The 21037-nt window shown below is 39.3% G+C and overlaps 1 protein-coding gene across 1 annotated transcript; it reads left to right on the top strand.

Annotated features, from left to right (window-relative positions):
- Positions 1-723: 723 nt before the first annotated feature.
- Positions 724-20501, top strand: thbs4b (thrombospondin 4b). The gene is made up of 22 exons (XM_077542590.1): positions 724-909; positions 5449-5646; positions 6966-7219; positions 7831-7933; positions 8994-9076; positions 9143-9194; positions 9269-9420; positions 10649-10786; positions 11125-11202; positions 11289-11441; positions 11533-11637; positions 12741-12848; positions 12933-13092; positions 14494-14612; positions 14831-14883; positions 15056-15249; positions 16766-16944; positions 17117-17165; positions 17249-17445; positions 18594-18766; positions 18951-19090; positions 20061-20501. The coding sequence occupies exons 1-22, from the start codon at positions 831-833 to the stop codon at positions 20117-20119; spliced, it is 2826 nt and encodes a 941-aa protein (XP_077398716.1). The 5' UTR covers positions 724-830; the 3' UTR covers positions 20120-20501.
- The last annotated feature ends 536 nt before the right edge of the window (positions 20502-21037 follow it).

Below are 21037 nucleotides of genomic sequence, written 5' to 3'. Positions count from 1 at the left end.
CATGTTGAAAGGGGCGATGTTCCCATCAAAGGTAATGGAAAGTATAGCCATTAGCTCATTAGCTTAGCATCACCGTAAGAATGTTGTATCTGTCTACCTAGTATAACTATTGTTGTTGTTGTTTTTTACTCAGGTGCTAGTCAAGTACGCATCTCTTGAACATTCTATTGTTTTTGTTTGTTTGTTTTTGTAAAGCTGTTATCTATGGCATCCAATCGTAGAGGTGAAAAAAGCTAACACTAGCATCGTGGTTCATGAACGCAACCAGATGTACACCATTTTCCTCCCACTGAGCAAACTTTTCAAACAGTTTAGTCCTCTTTAGATCCCGAAAAAAGGACTTTAATGTAAAGAATAATTGGCCTTTCCCAATTAAGCCATTACTCTACTTGTGTTTTTTTCTATGTCATTGACATAAACAAAACAGTCTTAAGTCAACATCCCCTGAGACTTTTCACCTTTACCAGACATCCTGCTAACCTGGAGGCGGTCTTGTTAAGACCCAGTTTCATTTCCTGACTTTTCCCTCTGGGATGGCGTGAAGAATGAGTGGGTGTGGAGACACATGGCCGAGGTGTCAAGGAATACCAACTACAGTATGTTTTCCAGGAAGCCAGCGCAAGCAGCCTAAACATCCTCAGCCGCAGTCGAACCCGAGTCGGACCTTGAGTCCGCTCGCCCCTTCTCCGCACGTGGTGGTCTTTTGTTCATTTTTTTTTGTTTTTTTTCTTTCCCAGACGCTCCTCCTCCTCCCTCCCTTGGTAGGACTCCTCTCACCGGCTTCCATCAGACACTTGTGAGCAGCAAGTTGGACGCGGGACGCCGACAAGATGTGCCGGTGGAGCGCGGCGATCGTGGCCTCGCACCTTGTGCTGCAGCTTTGCGCCTACGTGAGAGCTCAGGCTTTAGGTGAGTGATCAATCATTTACAAGCTGGCCTCATGTTACCTTTGATTGGAATTTAACGGCCTCAATTTTCTACAACGTGACGGCAAAGAAAGGTCGAGGCGCTCCGCCGCCGTGTACTCGAACCCACTTTTGTTTGATTTCGCTGCATTATGGATGAAGCCGAGGCCCGGAGAAACAAAAAAAGGAATATGATATGAAGGAACGGCCAACACATAAGGAATTATACATGATGTGTGAAAAGTGAAACAAATTCCTTCGAGTTTCAAATCTCCGAGCTGCAGCGAGTTGGCTTTTTGTTTCGTTTTTTTTAAATTTAAACATTTGCTCCCGGCTCAGTCGCACACATGGAAGTGATCAGACGCAATCTGATAGTGACCTTGAAGGTCTCGCAAAACTCAAGACTGCGAGAGAGAAAATTTGCTGTTTACATCTAAAGGCACAATGAGCAAAGTTCAGATGTCGCAAAGATTATCCTGAGCAATTATCCTCAGGTGTGGACTGCCAAAAATGTGACAGATCCGCTTGAAGTATGATTGACAATCGTAAATTGTTCAATTTCAGTATTTACGATGACAAATCCTCAATCTACTGACGTACAACAGAACAGCAGCCAATTAAAACGGTGTGGGTACGTACACCCATGCTGATAATCAGGCCAATTGTGATGTCTCAGAAAGATTATCCAAAGCGATTATCTAGTGCAGGGGTCTACAACCTGCAGCTCTGGAGCCACATTTGGCTCTTAAGTCCCTCTCCCTGTGGATCTCCCCCAAAAAAATGGTAGAAATTAATATACATTTATTTGACATATTCTTTAAACAAATTAATGATTTTGATAAAAAAATAATAATAATTAAATCTTCAAAAATTGTCCACATTTTTAAGTAAAAAAGAGAGATTGATGAAGGTAGAAGAAGGTACATGAAAACGTTTTTTTTTTTTAAAAATAATAATAATTAAGAAATTTCAAAACTTACCTTAAAATGTCCACAAAATGACCCAAAAATATCAGAAAATTGGTAGTAAAAAGGAGAGAAAAAAATGCCATAAAATGTCCAACAAAGAAAGAAGAGAAGCAGGAAATTACCATAAATTGTCCAAAAAAGGAAGAGGAAAAGCAGAAAATTGCCCAAAATGTCAGAGAATTAAAAAAAATTCAAAGGTGAAAAGAAAACTTTCAAAAAGTAACCATAAAATGTCCAAAAACAAAAGAAGATACAAATAAAATTACCATAAAATGCCTTTGGTCTTGCAACACAATAAAAAGTCCCAAAATAGATTTTTTTTAATGGCAGAAAAGAAAACATTCAAAAAATCACTATTAAATGTAAAAAATAATAATAATAATTAAGAAATTCAAAAAATTACCAGAAAATGTCCACAAAATGACCCAAAACATCTCAGAAAATTGCTAGTAAAAAGGGCAGAAAAAATTGCCATAAAATGTCCAACAAAGAAAAAAGAGAGGCAGGAAATTGCCATAATTTGTCCATAAAATTGCCAAACATCAACTCGCTAAAGCTGAACACAAAAGCTGTATTTCTTCTTCAACTGCTACACTTTCTTCTTCATTGAATTTTCTGGTAGTCTTGATACCCCGTGCTGCCTCTTACAGGTCAGACTTGGTACTACAATAGAGATCTGGTTTCGGGGAGACTCGTTTTTGATCGTAAATGTCAAACAGGTTTAACATTTACGATTTACAGCCCTCACTGTTTTGAGTTGAAATAAATCCTCTTAACACACTCCACAGCACAGGATAATAGCTAAAGATAATATACAAACATCCGATAAACGGCCCTTTTTGATGACTTTGATCATCATTTTGATTATCAACATGTGTGTACTTGTCTATACATTCATATTCACACAAAGCACTTTAATGCTGACTCTTTCGACTTAACATCGGACCATTTAGAAGAAGAATTTTGAGGAATTTGCAGCCAAAAGCTGAATGTGCAAGAAGACAAATGGCTGTTTACAGTTTACGAGCTTGCTTACGAATCCCCCGGGTGAATGATGGGCCACCTTTCAGGCGTCCATTAATCGGCCGCTTGATGAAAAGTCCATCAAATCCAATAAACAAGCCGGCGTCCTCCCGGAATGTGCCGACTTCCAATCTGGAGCGTTTCATGTGAAATCATCCATTCCGTGTGTGATGTTAATGGGTGAATATTGATGCCTCACCGGGAGCTGCCGTTAATAACGCTCAAACGGACTTTTTGGCTGCGGAACAAAGACTTCATGCGCCGGGACCAAACTTGCAAACATTTTTATTATTCTATCACTTCTGGCTAAAGTGTACTTTTTTCAAACGCAATTACAAGCCCATTTACATTCATACATGTTACATTCATGTTACATATGCATTAGGGGTGGGAATCTTTGAATGTCTCACGATTCGATTCCGATTTTTGGGTGTGCGATTCGATTCTGAATCGATTTTCGATTGAGAGCGATTTAATTGACAATGATTTTTGCTTCAATTTATAGATGGTCAAGGAATCGTAATGATCTACTCCAGTCTGACTCGCCAATGCTAATTAGCGCGCTACTCGCGGCACTTTTATCACTCAAAAGAACGGCTCCACGCTGCAAAAAAAAACAACTTTTATTGGAATAACTTGATCGTGGCTTTTTCCTTCTACTCTCTGAGGCTACAACTTAAAAGTTTATCAGACCGCGTGAAACCACGCTGCCCCTAAGTGGCCAAATCGGGTACAACATGAACAGCGCTCCCAATAAAGGCACACACAAACAAAGGGAAGACAGTATGAAATAATTTAACTAAAATCGATTTGGGGACATTTAAAATCGATTCTGAATTGTACTATATGAGAATTGATTTTTTTGGGCACACCCCTATATGCATATCAGTTAGCACTTGGAACTTGTCATTTTTCAACGAGTTGCAGAGCCAAACTTACAAAGATGTCAACAGTTTTTCAAATGAATAATCCTCTTGTGGAAACGACGCAATCGACAGTACGCTTATTTTGGGCGGCAATGAGGCGAGCGCGAAGCGGGGTCGAGGGACAATTTTGGCGGAGCGTTTGGGGGGCGATTTTGGCAGCTAGTGATAAAGGGCCTCCGCCGTCTGCTTTTCGGCTGCTTATGCATTAATGATGTGTGCAGATGGCGGCCCACACACACACACACACACACACACACACACACACACACTTAGCCCACATCCTCGAGTGGCTTGGCCTGCTCCTAAGACACATTATTAAAGGATAAACTGTGAGCTCAAGTGTACGCCGTCAGCCATTTTCAACACGACGGGCCTGGAAATGTCTCCTCGCATGCATATTTAGATGTGAATCACACGCCATCACACGTCAAATGTCTTTTCTTGGACTTGGAGTGACGGCATTTTCTTTTGGTTTGTTAGATGCCGTACTTTTTTTCTATATCGCGGAAGTTTCGGTCAAACATATCATAGTGTAGTGCAGTTAGCTTAAGTCAACTGACTGAGAATCTCGTAAAGGAGAAATCGAATTTCAACAAGCATATTGGTGTTTTATTTTTATTTATTTATTTATTTATTTTGGTAATGTGAAAGTATTTAGGTAATTATTCTACTGGCTAACAATATCGGATTTACAATGAGAGAAATTCTCGCTATCGCTAGAAAGTAAAATTTTTGATGGGTTTTGGCAGCTTTTACGGTTGGAAAAAATATGAAATACAAAATACTAATAAATACCTGTAGTGTGTTTAAAAATGTTATTTGCAAATTGATATTATTGCATATTTTCTATAAATGTTTATTTTATGTTTGGTGTGTTTTGAAAGACATTTTGAATATCATCAAAAAGTGTAATTATTTATGTATTTTTTTGTGCATTTTTAAACAGTCAAAAAAGTGATGTTCATATTGTGTTTTAAGTGTGTCTTTATTCACGTTAAATTGTGAAATATATTTTCAAGGTTTAAACTTTCAAACTTTTTAATACATTAAATTTTATTTTATTTTATTTTTACATATGTTTCCAATATGTTGAATTTGTTTTTGACTAAGTTTCAAATTTGAGTATAGGGCATGGGAAGCCTAAGCTATAAAACAAATATTAATATTTTTCAATTCATTTTTACGACATATTTTCTTTTTTTTTAGGGGAAGTCAAAAATGTTTATATGCCCACATGAGTCTAAGTGAGTGGAATTTAAATTCAAAAGCAAAACCCACCTATTTTTATCCATCTCAGGGGCGGCCATTTTGCCACTTGCTGTCAACTGACAAATGACATCACAGTTGCTCGGGGCTCAGGTCACAAGTTATAACCAATCACGAGTCATCTTGCGAACATGACAGGACCAATTTCAGAAAACAGGCGAGCGGTGATTGGTTGTGACCTGAGCCCGGAATAACTGTGATGTCATTTTCAGTCGACAGCAAGTGACAAAATGGCCGCCCCCCCTGAATGGATATCATGGGTGGATTTTGCTGCTTAATTCATATTCCACAAAAACTATGTGATTTCGACTATCACATATTTTTTTTAATTTTATTTTTTTTACTAATCCTCTTGGACAGTGTATGACCTGCTGACCTCGCCCGACTGCCTGCCCGACCTGCTGCAAGGCGGTCTGGTGGAGCAGGGTGCCAACGAGGCCTTCATCCTGGCCTCCTTCAATCTGCAGCCCAAGACCGGCACCACCGTTTTTGGCCTGTACAACCCGCGGGACAACAGCAAGTACTTTGAGTTCACCGTGATGGGGAAACTCAACAAAGGTAAACATGATGAATCTCCCCCCGTCTAGAATGACTCTTGAATGAGCGGGTGAAATTCCAAGGATTTGGACCATTTTAAATCAAACAAGGTCTCTACTTGATTACCTAAATAATTAGCGATTAATTTGATATCAGTTAGTTGTTGATGATTAAAACTCATTCACTGCCATTGACGGCTATAGGCGTCAAAAATTCATTTGAACTATTTCTATTAGTTTAACATTTTTTTTCCATTTTTGTTAACAAGAGTATGAAAATTATTTTTCTACATTTAGAACAGATTTGTGATTAATCGTAAGTTAACTAGTGAAGTCATGCGATTACAAATCGCCTGATGCACCTAATTTTTTAAAATATTTTCTTTTCTTTTTCTTTTTCTTTTTCTTTTTCTTTTTCTTTTTCTTTTTCTTTTTCTTTTTCTTTTTCTTTTTCTTTTTCTTTTTCTTTTTCTTTTTCTTTTTGTATTCATTTATTTTTTTCTAATTGTTTTAATTGTTTTTATTTATTTCTTAAAAAATATATATATTATTTTTTATTGTATTTCTTTTTTTTTAAATATCTTTTTTGTTTTTTAAGAAAAAAATTTGTAAAAATTAGGGGCGTCAGGCGATTAAATTTTTTTATCGTAGTTAATCGCATGACTTCACTAGTTAACTCACGATTAATCACAAATATTATATCTGTTCTAATACAATAAAAAATATAGAGGTTTTCATAGTCTTAACAAAAGTGGGAAAAAAATGTTAAACTAATAGAAATAGTTCAAATGAATTTTTGACGTCTATTGCCGTCAATGGCAGTGAATGAGTTAATCACAGCACCTCTACATACATTAGCGTCGCCATATCCGGGCATCTTGTACTCATTGCGAAATAAGCATCGATGGCGTGTTTATTAATGCAAATGTGCCAACTTAACTGCGACGCACATCATAAATGAATCAGAGCGCTGAATAAGCATTACATAACTGCGATCAAGCACGCATGGATGCCCTTTGTGACTTTAATTATCATATAAACCTTTAATGCTGATGTTGTCTCCGGGCAAACGGCTTACACGGACAGAAATGCAATGCTACTTCTTTCCATATATCTCATTTATACGCTGTTTGTTTTTTGTATGTTTTTTTTTTTCCCTTTCAAATGGGATCAAGTTGACATTTATTACGTGACGTCACAAATGATGACGGAAATGTTGTTGCTGTTTATTTTTACATCACATCAATTGTCATTTGTCACCGATATATTTACACCGATCGTGATTTTCACATTCTATTTCCTATGTTGACTTTACGCCAGCTCGTTTGCTCTCACCTTCAGGCGTGCTGCGCTACCTTCGCACCGACAAGAGGACGAGCTCGGTGACCTTCAACAATCTGGTGCTGGCGGACGGCAACGTCCACAAACTGTTGTTCCACCTGAGGGGTCTTCAGCAGCCGGGCGGTCCGGGTGGGATGGACCTGCATCTGGACTGCAAGCTGGTGGAGACGGTGCGGGATCTCCCCGCCGCCTTCCAGGGTTTACCCGCCGGCTACGGCATGGTGGAGCTGAAGACCATGTTGAACAAAGATCAAGTGGGTGACCCCTCACCCCTACGCCCTCAATTATGATTTAAGGCTGGTTAACTGCCATTGACGGCTATAGGCGTCAAAAATTCATCTGAACTATTTCTATTAATTTAACTTTTTTTTCCATTTTTGTCAACAAGAGTATGATTTTTTTTTTTGTACATTTAGAACAGATTTGTGATTAATCGTAAGTTAACTAGTGAAGTCATGCGATTAATTACGATTACAAATCGCCTGATGCCCCAAATTTTTTTAAATATTTTTATTTATTCATTTTTATTTTATTTTATTTTTTCTATTTTTTATTCATTTATTTTTTATTTTATTTTTAAAAAAATATTTTTTTGTTTTTAAAAAATATATTTTTTAAATTAGGGGCGTCAGACGATTAAAATTTTTAATCGTAATTAATTGCATGACTTCAATAGTTAACTCACGATTAAGCACAAATTTTATATCTGTTCTATATGTACAATAAAAAAAATTCTAGGTTTTCATACTCTTGTTAACAAAAGTAGAAAAAAAAAGGTAAACTAATAGAAATAGTCCAAATTATTTTTTGACGTTTATAACCGTCAATGGCAGTGAACGAGTTCAAATGTGACTCTTTTCAACAGGAGGGCTTACATGAGCTGAAGCTGGTGGTCGGAGACACCTTTGAGAATGTGGCGTCTTTGCAAGACTGCCATTTCCAGCAAAGAGACTCCGTGCAAACCTTGGGTAAAATCATGAAATAAACCTGTCCTGAAACTAGCACAACTGCTGGGTTAAAAGTAACCCAAATTGAGGGAAATAGCTAACCCAGTGATGGGTTCATTATTTTTGATGGTTGGGGTTAGAGAAAGGGGCTAAGAAATGCATTATGTCAACGAGACGGGCCCACAAAGATAGTAAAACAAACCTGTGTCTGTGTGTGTGTGTGTGTCACCCTCACCTTGAATAGCTAACCACTAATGATTTTTACAAATTATTTTTCATACTTAATTTTTCATACATTTTTAGACTTGTTTGCCTTTCTGTCACATTTCTAACAATTTTGACGATTTTGTGGACATATCATGGTAATTTTCTGCCTCTCTTTGTGCATTTTTAGATGTTTTTTTAGACACTTTTTTTTGCCTATTTCTGCTATCAATTTTGTGTAATTTTTTTGTCCATTTTGTGGACATTTTCTGGTAATTTTGGGGATTTGTTCTTTTGGTTTTGGACAGTTTATAGTTTATAGTTTCTCAGTCATTTTTAACAATTTCCTTTACGTTTTTAATGCTATTTTTTTGCTCTTTTTCTTCCTTTTTAGACATTTGTAGGTATTTTTTTTCTTTTTCTTTTTAGTCTACTTTTCGTCTCTATTTTTGAGGACTTTAAAAATTTAGACTCAACATTTTTGGGGAATATTTACTTATTCATTTTTTATTTAATAATTCATATTGAATATTCAATAATTATTAAATAAAGTATTCATTAATGTAACAAATATTTGTATCTAAAAAAAAAAAAAAAGTAAAAAATATATTGATTTCTACAAAAAAAAATTAGGGAGCCACAGGAGAGGGACTAACTAATAACCCTTGAATTTAGCCCAACCCTAACCTCGACTTGAACCTGTAACCGCTAATCCCTAAAACCAACTATTAGAAAAACATTAGAAAATGTGTTGACTATAACCTCATCTAACATCATGTCTGCGTTCGCATGCGGCAAATGATAACTGCCTGTTCATTTGACCGAAGTAGAAACCGAACCCGAGTCGATTTTTCACTTGACACGATCTTGCCATCAGGCGTCAACACCAAGCAGCTGTCCAATCAGATGATGGAGTTAACCAAAGTGATCAACGAGCTGAAAGACATCCTCATCCAGCAGGTACGAACCCCTCCATAAATCTTACGGAGACCCCTCACACGATGACCTAGCGTGAGAATCTTGCAGGTGAAAGAGACCTCCTTCCTCACCAACACCATCTCCGAGTGTCAGGCTTGCGGTAAGATGGCCGCCAACGCTTGTCAACTTGAAACCCAACCGTAGGTTAAACCCCCGAATGATGATGGTCCGAAGGTCTGGGCGGCACCGAAGTGGTGAAACCGAGGTGCGGGCCGGGCGTGTGTTTCCGCGGCGTCCCGTGCCACGAGACGGCGGACGGCGTGGAGTGCGGGCCTTGCCCCGACGGCTACACGGGAGACGGCTTCAACTGCGACGACGTGGACGAGGTATCCGGCCGCCGCCGCCTTCCGTTCGCGCTCCACGCGAGGGATGCAAATGAGCCGCCCTTGACCTTGACCTTGAATAAATAAAAGCCCACTCGGCTTTTTTTTTTTGCACGGCCGCTTATGAATATTGCATGTGTGCCGAGCCAGAACAATTAGGAGCTGTAGCGTATGTAAGGCGAGGACGTGCGAGGCGCAAAATTAACATTTGGCTTCATTAAAATCCGTGTTGTTTACAAGAGCGCCTCCAGTTGAATGGGATTTGTTTTTAATCAAAACACATTGAGTTGGTTGAAGGTGACTTGATACAGATGATAAATGACATAAATTATCACTATAAAGCGCAACCTTAATTAACCTTAGACAAATTACAGTTTAAATGCAAGGTCGACCCCCCCCCCCCTTTATTAAAGACCACATTGTCTACGTAATACGGAACTTTTCTGTAAACTATGTTGTTAGGATTTGATTTTACAATGATGGTTTTTAGTTCCATTTGTTTACATTATTTAGATTACATTGTGTTTATTGTGTAGAATTTCCGTTTTACTTTCAGGTATTTCACAAACTGATATCGTGAGCCACTTAACTCATTCAAACCCAAAAACGTGTAAACACGTTTTTAATACTTTCTCCTTCACTCCCTAAAACATATTCACACTTTTTTTTTCTTTTTTTTTAATGCAAGAGCATACAGAAGGTTTTGATGCGACTTCTGACATGAAGAGGTGTCTTAAAGCAATGGTAGTAAAAACGTCCAGCAGGTGGCAGCAGAATATAAGAGATCAACCAGGGCCATGTTGCAACAAGCTCTTTTTGTCAGTGTTTTCACCAGGAATGTGAATAATGATGAAAATTAGCTATATTCTAATGCTAATTGCTGCTAAATGCAAACAGATACAAATATACTTGATGAAAGAAGAGACTTTAATCATTCTTTTGGTAGTTTCCATGTTTTTATTGCAACAGAACACAATATTCTATGGGCCTTGCAAAATCAGTCCAAATCTAGTAAAACAGCCGGGAGCGAAGGGGGTTGCTTCAGTGAAAATGGCTGGGAGTGAATGAGTTCACGCGCATTGCCTCATTTTTCCGAGAGCTCCACAATAATTCTCAAATATCAGGTAGAGGACTGTAAAGGATTTCCATCGAAGTATGACACCGAATTTAATAGCATCTCGAGAAAGTAACTATGCTAGCTTGTCAAGTTCAAGTTCATCATTTCTTGCAGTGCCAGTTCAACCCTTGCTTCCCTGGAGTCAAGTGCGTGAACACGGCGCCGGGTTTCCGCTGCGATGCCTGCCCGTTGGGCTACACTGGCCTGCCAGTAGAGGGCGTCGGAGCGCTGTTCGCTCAAACCAACAAACAAGTAGGTGATGCCGTAAATATAAAGACTTTAGACCGTAAAGTATGTATTTGCTTTTTTTTTTGTCAGTTTGATTGTTGGTTACAGGTCGGTAGTTAGGAAGTCCCCTACTAACGCTTGTCAGTCAGTTAGTTACTAAACTAGTCAGTCTTGCACTTTCAGTTGGCTATTTAGTTATTTAGTTGCTAGTCTTCTAGTTAGCAAGAAAATCTGCCACTCAGTCAATTTTCAGTCTACTTGCATTCTGGCCAAATTGGGAACAGGATACCAAATTGTTGCGCCTTGGTGGAGGTCTACTAGTATTACATGACCAAATGTCCGGAGTTTGCGTTTTCTTTCAGGTGTGTGACGACATTGATGAATGCAAAGGACCAAACAACGGCGGCTGCGCGGCCAATTCCATCTGTCACAATTCGGAGGTGAAGCCTCACATGACCGATTCGGTGCCGAATGACGACGTTGTGCTGCAGCAGATGCGTGAGCAAATGTGTTGCGGCCCCCGCAGGGCTCCTACCACTGCGGCAGCTGCAAGACGGGTTTCACGGGCGACCAGGTGAAAGGCTGCAAGCCTGAGATCAGCTGCGCTAACAGCCTGACGAACCCTTGTGACGTCAACGCGCACTGCGTGCCCGAGAGGGACGGATCCGTCTCCTGCCAGGTATCGCTTGCTTGCTAACGAAACATATTTCATATGCACATAATTGCGTCGCCATCATACATGCTAAACTTTTGTTTAACGTGTTTCTCAGTGTGGAATCGGCTGGGCTGGAAACGGATTCCTGTGCGGGAAAGACACGGACATTGACGGATATCCGGACGACAAACTCAAGTGTAAGGACCCCTCATGTAAAAAGGTAATTTGAAGTCCAAATAACACACTATCTTAACCAACCAGCTAACACTGACTGACTCACTATCACAAGCCACTAAACTTCCTAAGCAGCTACCATATCAAACAAACAAAATCTACCTGCCACCCTACCTAAGTAACTACTTTTTTAACTGCTTAAGTCTGAGGATTTTGACCGATTACACAACTAACTAACAGATGGACCAACTGATGAACTATTTACCCACCCACCTACCTACCAATCAAACTGACTGACTGACCGACCAATTAACAGACTAACCGAAAAACTACCTACCTAACAACTAACCTAACCTAACCTTACCAACTGACTTATTCACCCAACAAATGGACTGGCTTACTGACTAACTAACTGGCAAACTACTGGTATCTACCTACTGTGCCTACCAACCTGACTAATTAACAGACACTGACAGACTAACTGACAAACTGACAAACTACCTGTCTAAACAACCAACCAACTAACAGATGAATTGACTGACTACCTAATGGGAAAAATACCTACTGACCTACAAACAAACTGACTTGCAGATGGTCTGACTGACCGAAAACTAATACCTACCTAACTAACCATTGGGTTAAGGCTGACTGACTGACTGACCAACTAACCAACCAAGTAACTGATGGACTGCCTGCCTGCCTACCTACCTACCTACCTACAACTAGCACTTACACTAACTAACCAACTAACTAACCAACTAACTAACTAACTAACTGATCTATTGGCTGACCTACTGACCTGACTAACTAACTAACTAACTAACCAACTAACTAATAACTACCTGAATCTATTGACTGACCTACCGACCTGACTAACTAACTAACTAACTAACCCAAAATGGTTTCTGATTTCAGTAAAAAGTCAAATAACTTCCTACTTACATCCTACCTAACTACCTACAAACATACTTACCTGCCGACCAAGGTGACTGACAACCTCGTCACAAAAACCACCTACCTACCAAACTAAATCCGGGGTTATGTCTGACCAAATGCACAACTGACTAACTGACTGACTGACTAACTAACTAACTAACTAAAGCAAGTCTTCTTTCTGATTTGGATGGAGAAAAAAACATTTGTCCACAGGACAACTGCATCTTCGTTCCGAATTCCGGCCAAGAAGACGCCGATCGAGACGGGCACGGAGACGCCTGCGACGACGACGCAGACGGCGACGGCATTCCCAACGAGCAGGTCGCCATTCCCGTTGTTTCCCCAAGCAAAACGTCTTTCCTCCATTTTGTTCGACGAACGCAACTTTGCCGCTTTGGGTTTCAGGACAACTGCTGGTTGAAGCCCAACGTGGACCAGAGGAACAGCGACAAAGACACGCACGGCGACGCCTGCGACAATTGCCGCCTGGTGGACAATCCGGACCAGAGGGACACGGACAGTGATGGCAAAGGCGACGCCTGCGACGATGACATGGATGGAGACGGTACGACGTGGGTTCTCGAACCTTTTAGGTCCGAGACGTGTATTTTTTTTTTTCAAAAAGGCCCTTTCATAATCGTATTGTGCTACTAAATACCAAAGGAATTATTCCGTTTGTATGAGCAAAAAGAAGCATGATGGAAAGCAATCATTGAATCAATCACACTGAATGAACATTGTCAAAGACACGGCACCCATTCATATGTTGCAAAGGAGTTCACCCATGGTGGAGTCTTTCAACCCGATGTATGTGCTTCCAAGCAGCAACTATTTTGCCCAGCTTGCCCACTGCAACTCCATATCAGGAAAAAAAGCATGAGCGAGCTACAAATGATTCAAATGTATATGATTTGACACAATCATATCTGAGCTTGTAACTGACCCTGAGCTAAGGTTGGGAGCAGTTTAGTACGATATAATAATTCATTGCAAATTATTTCAAGCAACAGCTCGGGGACCCCAGTTTGAGAACCACTAGAATACGCAAAAGAGCGAGACGAGCGACGTCACCGCCGATGATGACGTTCAAGTTGCATAAGCGGCATAGATCTATTTTTAGCTTTTTCCGTGACATTGGTACTATTGGCGAGTCTGCCTCGTCTGACCCCAAAAGTGAACAGCGTTATTACGTCTTGAAAGCCCAGCGGCACTGGACATGCTTCACCTCCATTGCTTTTCTCTGTGACCTTTATGATGCTGATGCTGCCTTGGATGAAAGAAGTCACTTTAAATAGAGAACAAGAGAAAGTGTGTTAAAATGTAGTGCAACAGCGTGCCCTAGTGGTCAAATGACTAAGTACCCCTATTTCACTCAGATGTAAAATTGCTATAAAAATATTGAACATTGCATAAAGACAAATGGTACTTTCATGTCATGCTAAATAAATATAAAAATTTCATTAATTAAACAAAAAAAAATACAATTCATACATATTTTATGTTTTAAAGGTAATGTACAAAAATATCTTAACAAAAACTTTAAAAAAAAAAAGAATAAATAAATACAAGTGAAATCAATATATATATATATATATATATATATATATTAAAGATAATGTAAAAAAAATCGGAACAAAGTATAAATAATAAGAACATTATGGTATAAAGAAACCAACTATATCAGTAAAAGAAAATCTAAACAATCATTCAATAATCTGTTTTTTTTAAGTCATTTCATACAACTAAAACAAAATAAAACATAAAAACGTATCACAGACATTAGAGACGGATTTTTTTTTAATGTTATGTTTAAAGAAAAAAAATGTAATGCCGATTAGAAAATTGTGTAATATATAAAATATTTTATGGGAAAAAAATCATTTAGGAAGTAGAATGTGTATGTGAGAATAAATGAGACACGTGATTGATTGATTGATTGACGGGTGGCTCGGATCATCATCATCAGGCCTGAGGAACTTCCTGGACAACTGCCAGCACGTCAAGAATCCAGACCAGTTGGACCGCGATGGCGACGGCGTGGGAGACGCTTGCGATAGCTGCCCCGACATCCCTAACCCCAACCAGGTCAGCCGCTCAAGCCACAACTCTGTATTATTTAGAATAATATTTAGAAACTGCATTTTAAATTCACATTTTGAAACGCAACAATAAAAAAATATGAATTTATTTTTGACGATTTCTTTCCCAAATGCGCCACAGCTCTGTTTTATCTATAAATAGCACATTTCAAAATAGAGGTTATGTAGCAGATTTTAACATCAAGTGCTCTCTTTTACTTTCAGTCTGATGTTGACAACGACCTTGTGGGCGACTCGTGTGATACAAACCAAGACAGGTCAGTCCAACGATATTTGGGGATTAGTTACCCTTTTTACAATGAAATTCCCAAATATAGAGACATTTTAATCAGTTAGTGGTTTTAATAAATGTATTTGGTATAAAAAATATTCTGTACTGTTTTTATGTTCATCATCCTAATAAAGACAGTTTTTTTTCCTCCCGTATAGCGATGGCGACGGCCACCAGGACACTAAGGACAACTGCCCCTTCGTGATCAACAGCTCGCAGCTGGACACCGACAAAGACGGCGTGGGCGACGAGTGCGACGACGACGACGACAACGACGGCATCCCGGACGTTAAACCACCCGGACCGGACAACTGCAGGCTGGTTCCCAACCCGGAGCAGACCGACAACAATAGTACGTAGCCGGACGGGCAAACGTTCTTTGGTGATGGTGGCAGACCCGGGTTTTATGTCACTTTCCCGAAAATGTTCGGCGCACGCTGTCACTGTAAAACGCACGCACACACACTGCATAAATAGGCCTGGCTCGCAAGGTTTTGTCAGGTGACATTTAGAGCAATTTTAGGCTTTGGCAAAAGCTCTTTTATATGCACCCACTTCTGACTCATGCTGAGTCTCAAGGCTCAAATTTTGAAGAGTAGAAAGTGAGACTATAGAGCGGGCAAGAGCAGAAGAAAAAAAGAAATCATACAAAATGTCAAGTAAAATTTGACTTCATCAGTCAATAAAATTTGATATTAAAATTGATGATAAAAATAATACTTTGTGCAGGAAAAATACAAAACATACCACCGACAGTATTATATTATATAGTATTTTTTTTAAATAATAATATAAATGTAAAAAATGATGTACAAAAAAATGCACAATGTCTTTAAAAATACATATAGCTAGGTAGTTTAATTATTTAATATAAAATAGCTTTTAAAAAAAAGTTACTCCTGGTGTCAAAATATGAAAAATGCAATAGAAGTAGGAATAAAATTGAAACAATTAAAAATATATATATAATACAGTATAATATAGAAGAAAACATCCGTCATTTAAAAAAAAATTGTACATCAAAATAAATTTTTACCAATTATAAGAAAAAAGGACAAATTTCATAAACAAAAATAGAAATCATAACGATGTAATTATCAGTATCAATGGATAATTTTGAATGAAAATGAAGATAAATAATTTGATATTTAATAAAGTAGAAAAAAAGTCACGCCAATGATAAAATTGTGAAACATATGCACAGTATAGAAATAAGGAAAATAAGATAACATTTTAAAAATATCACTTGAGATCATTTGTGGAAAAATATGCACAACAATATCGTAGAAAATTGGAATACAAAGGTTGTATTCAACAAATTTTATTTAAAAAACTAAATGTTACATGAAATTAAATTTTAAAAGTCAAATGTTAAATAGGGGAAAAATATCTGAATAAAAATATATTTTTATATCTATATATATATAATTTGCTATAAAGTACGTTCCACGTAAATCCATGTAAAAAGTGGAAAACTTTCAATTGAACTGATTAAAAAAAAAAATCATAATTGAAAAAGAAAGCAAGCAAGAAAACCAGCTGAACTATCGAGACACAGAACTAAAGGACTATTCTAAGCAAATTGATGAGCTGTCAATGGCAATTATATAGCTTGCCAGCACACACACTTGCACACGCACACACAGCAGTAATTGCGCCCCCCCTCATCCAATAATCCATCCCGTTGGGACAGATTCTTGGAAGGATGCAGGCCGGACTAAGCGCTAATAAATGAACATCAAAATTACAGTGCCGTGATGGAGCACTATTGTCCCTGAAGTGAACCACAAAGAAGTCAAATAAATAAATAAACAAACAAACATCAATGGATTTCATCACGACCCCCCCCCCCCCCCTTCCTCCCTCAGACGACGGCGTGGGCGACATCTGCGAGGGGGACTTCGATCAGGACAAAATTGTCGACCAGATCGACAACTGCCCCGAAAACGCCGAGGTGACGCTGACCGACTTCAGGGCCTTCCAGACGGTGGTGCTGGACCCCGAGGGCGACGCTCAGATTGACCCCAATTGGGTGGTCCTCAACCAGGTTCGAAGGCTTCAAATCGACACTCAGTCAAGACTAACCAGCCGCTAAACACTTAACATAAAAGTAACATACAAAGAGTCAACTGCAAAACTTCAACGCATTCCCCGAAATAAGCGTAGATCGGACAAATTATCGGACGACGAAATTGAACGGATCTTTGCTCCTCCCTCAGGGAATGGAAATCGTCCAGACCATGAACAGCGATCCGGGTCTGGCTGTGGGTAAGAGAGTCTTTCTGGAAATTTGACACCCTTAACGCTGGGAAAAAAACAAGAAAAAGCCAACTTGGCGCTGCTGACTTTAGGTTACACGGCCTTCAGCGGCGTGGACTTCGAGGGGACGTTCCACGTCAACACGGTGACGGACGACGACTACGCCGGTTTCATCTTCGGCTACCAGGACTCGTCGTCCTTCTACGTGGTCATGTGGAAGCAGACGGAGCAGACGTACTGGCAGGCCACGCCCTTCCGAGCTGTGGCCGAACCCGGCATACAGCTCAAGGTTAGTGCTTTTTACTGACCAGTTTATGACCTTCACCTTGCACCAAAGGGAAAGTACTTAGTTAGTTAGTTAGTTAGTTGGCTATTTGGTGGGTTATTTGGTTGGTTGGTACATCGTTCGTTTGTTCATTAGTTGACAAGTTATTTGGGTTTGTTGTGTGGTTAACAACTTTTTGTTCATTCTGCCATTCATTAGTTGACCAGGTAATTGGCTTGCTAGTTAATTCATTATTTAGTTAATTAGGCTAGCAAGTTAGTTGGCTAGCTGGTGGGTTATTTGGTTAGTTTGCTAGTTCATTGGCTAGCTACCTAGGTGGATGGTTAGGTTAGCTGGTAGAATATTTATTTGGTTGGTTGGTTGGTAGACCATTCGTTCATTCATTAGTTGACTAGTTATTTGATTGCTTGGTTTGTTTGGTTGGTAGTTTGCTGTTCATTATTTGACTAGTTTAATTGGCTAGCTAGTTAGTTAATTGTCTAGCAAGTTAGTCAGTTGGCTATCTGATGGGTTGGTTGGTTGGCAGGCAGCTTGCTATCCATTCTGTCATTTATTAGTTGACTATTCAATTGGCTAGCTACCTAGACAGATGGTTATCTGGTGGAATTATTTGGTAAATTGTTTTTTTAGCAGGCAGCTTGATGTTCATTCTGTTGTTTGCTAGTTGACTAGTTAATTGGTTACCTACCTGGATGGATGGCTAGCTGGTGGAATATTTAGTTGGTTGGTTTGTTAGTTGATTGATTGGCAACTTACTGTTCATTGTGTCATTTGTTAGTTGACTAATTAATTGGCTAGCTACCAAGATATGTGGTTAGCTGGTAAAATGGTTGGTTGGCACCTTGATGTCCATTTTGTTGTATGTTAGTTAACTAGTTAATTGGCTAGTTACCTAGATGGATGGCTAGCCGGTAGAATATCTGGAATATCTAGCTCATTCATTTGTTTGTTCATTAGTATAATAAATCTAAAATAAAATGGATTCAACTACTCCCCATGCTTTAAAGATGGCCAAAGCATAATGGGGAGAACACAGGTTGGTGTTTGCAGTGCAATAGTGCCATCTACAGGTCTTCAAAGATATTGCTAGAATCTCTCCCACTGTCGCTCTCTCACACTCACTTTCTCACACTCTCTTTTATCCGTGCCAGGCGGTGAAATCCCGATCTGGCCCCGGCGAGCATCTGAGAAACTCCCTGTGGCACACCGGGGACACCCAAGACCAGGTGCGCCTCCTGTGGAAGGACCCCCGCAACGTGGGTTGGAAGGACAAAGTCTCTTACCGCTGGTACCTGCAGCACCGGCCGCAGGTTGGATACATCAGGTAATGTACTGAATGCTCACCAGACATTTGATCAGGTCTTTTTTTTTTATGCTGTCGAGTGACTGTATTCGACCGCTGGTGGATGCTGCTGTTTTGGTTAGCAACAGAGTTCGAACTAATGAATCAATCCAAAGAGTGTGCTTAAGACGCTTAATAAAAAGCCGTCTTCTTTGGGTCACGGCAGGGCCCGCTTCTATGAGGGATCCGAGCTGGTGGCCGACTCGGGCGTGACAATCGACACGACCATGAGGGGGGGGCGACTCGGCGTCTTCTGTTTCTCGCAGGAAAATATCATCTGGTCCAATCTGAGATACCGCTGCAATGGTAAGCATGGGCTTTTCCTTCAAGTTACAGTCGTGTATTTGCTTCCCACCGTGTGGCTGTTATTAAAGAGACAGCATTTTATTCGAGAGGAGACTGTGGGCAACAAGAAAATATAGCTTTACAGCAAAATGGAGACTGTGATGGTTTGCAAAAAGTAGTGCTGATAGACAAAAGCCATAAATGACAAGGAGGTTTTCAAGTAAGGAGTAAGGAGGAGACACATTGTATCTATGAGGAGACTAAGGGCTGTGTTGCAACAAATGCATTCATCAGAACAGGAAACGCTCACAATGAGGAGATGATTAAGGGCGGCAAGTGAAAACTGACTTCTGACCCAAACATTTACTGGAAGGATACACGTCTACAACTGGCAAAAAGAAATACGGTAACCTCACCCTGGACACTGACATAGTGTTTTACACTCCGCAGTCTCCACTTTGCTGCAATGGTCCATGCTTTGCTGGCCTCAGTCTCCTCTTTAATAAACTCATTTTACACTACTGTTGTTAATGCTTTGCGCTAAACCATTTTAAAATGTTCACAGTCTACACTTTGCTGAAGTGCTAGGTTGCCTTGTTGCCCTAAGTCTCTCTTGGATAAAATGCAGTTCTTTCACAAGGAATAATAACAGGAAAATCCCAGTTTTATCTATTGTTGTTACTACTTAGCACTAAACTATTTTTAAAATATCAACATCTGATTTGCTGAATTGCTAGGTTGTCTTTGCTGCCCTCAGTCTCCTCTTGGATAAATGCATCGCCTTACCAAGGAAAAACACACAGTCTACTACTGTTAGTAATTGTTAACACTAAACTATTTTAGACACTCCATAGATTCCACTTAGCCGAAGCTCTTGGTTGTCTAGCTGCCCTCAGTCTCCTTTTGGATAAAATTGGTCTCTTACCAATAAGTGCATACCATACAACCTGGTTTCGATAACCAAACCAAATCTTCTGTTTCTTCTTGTCAGACACCATCCCCGAGGACTTCCAAGAATTCAGCACTCAGCACGGCGTCGACTCCCTCTAAAGGAAGGACAAACCGTGTGTGCATGGGTGTGGAGTTGTGTGTGTGTGTGTGGCAGTTTGTGTGTGTGTCTATGTATGTATTTTTGTGTACATTTTCAGTGCATTAACAGAGCAGCATCCTCGTACTGTATGTGAATCACGTCATCACGAACAACATTGGGTGTGTCACAACAACAGAAAATTTGACAAGTTTACTGTAATAGAACGTCATCATTTCAAGCATTGTAGTTTTTGAATTTTTTTTAAAGATTTTTTTTTTATATTAAATGTTGCATTTTTATAGTAAACAGCATTGTTGCTACTCGGCAATAAATGGAACATATTATTGTTTATTTTTATTATCACAATGTACCCGAAAATATAAAGTTGTTTTTTTTAAGCTTTTTGTTTGTGTTTTCTTTTGTGTCTGTGCGTGTGGTTGCAATTATTAACTTTTTGCAAAATTTTTTTCTTTCTTTTTAAAAAATCCTTTTATATTTTTGGTGCATTTAGACCATTTGTGGTACTAATTTGCATGTTATACAAATGCTAATGCTCGAATGCTTCCTCTGACGTCATCATGCTTGTTACACAAAGGGGACAGTAATGTCCATGAATTTTCTTCTACAGTAGAGGGCGCCATTTTCCAATAGAAAATTATGGCTGTCACGACCTGCTAGTTCTAATGAATCTTTTTGAATATTTGGCTCTACAGCATTAAGAGTAATTATAGTAGATTTGACAAATATATTGTGAAATATGCCCTCAACTGATCCAACATTATTGACTTCAAAATGTGGCGACTATTTTGTCCAACTTCCAAATTTTCTATGAAAAAGATCCCAAATTAATGGGGACTTTTTTATAACTACACCTCATTCTTACACATTTCTGAACTCTATTCAAAATGTTTAGCTCACTGGGGGTGTTAAAAGATTAC

Source organism: Vanacampus margaritifer, chromosome 14 (assembly GCF_051991255.1).
Source record: "Vanacampus margaritifer isolate UIUO_Vmar chromosome 14, RoL_Vmar_1.0, whole genome shotgun sequence".
NCBI classification, from domain to species: domain Eukaryota; kingdom Metazoa; phylum Chordata; class Actinopteri; order Syngnathiformes; family Syngnathidae; genus Vanacampus; species Vanacampus margaritifer.
This window is presented reverse-complemented; position numbering and strand designations above follow the sequence as displayed.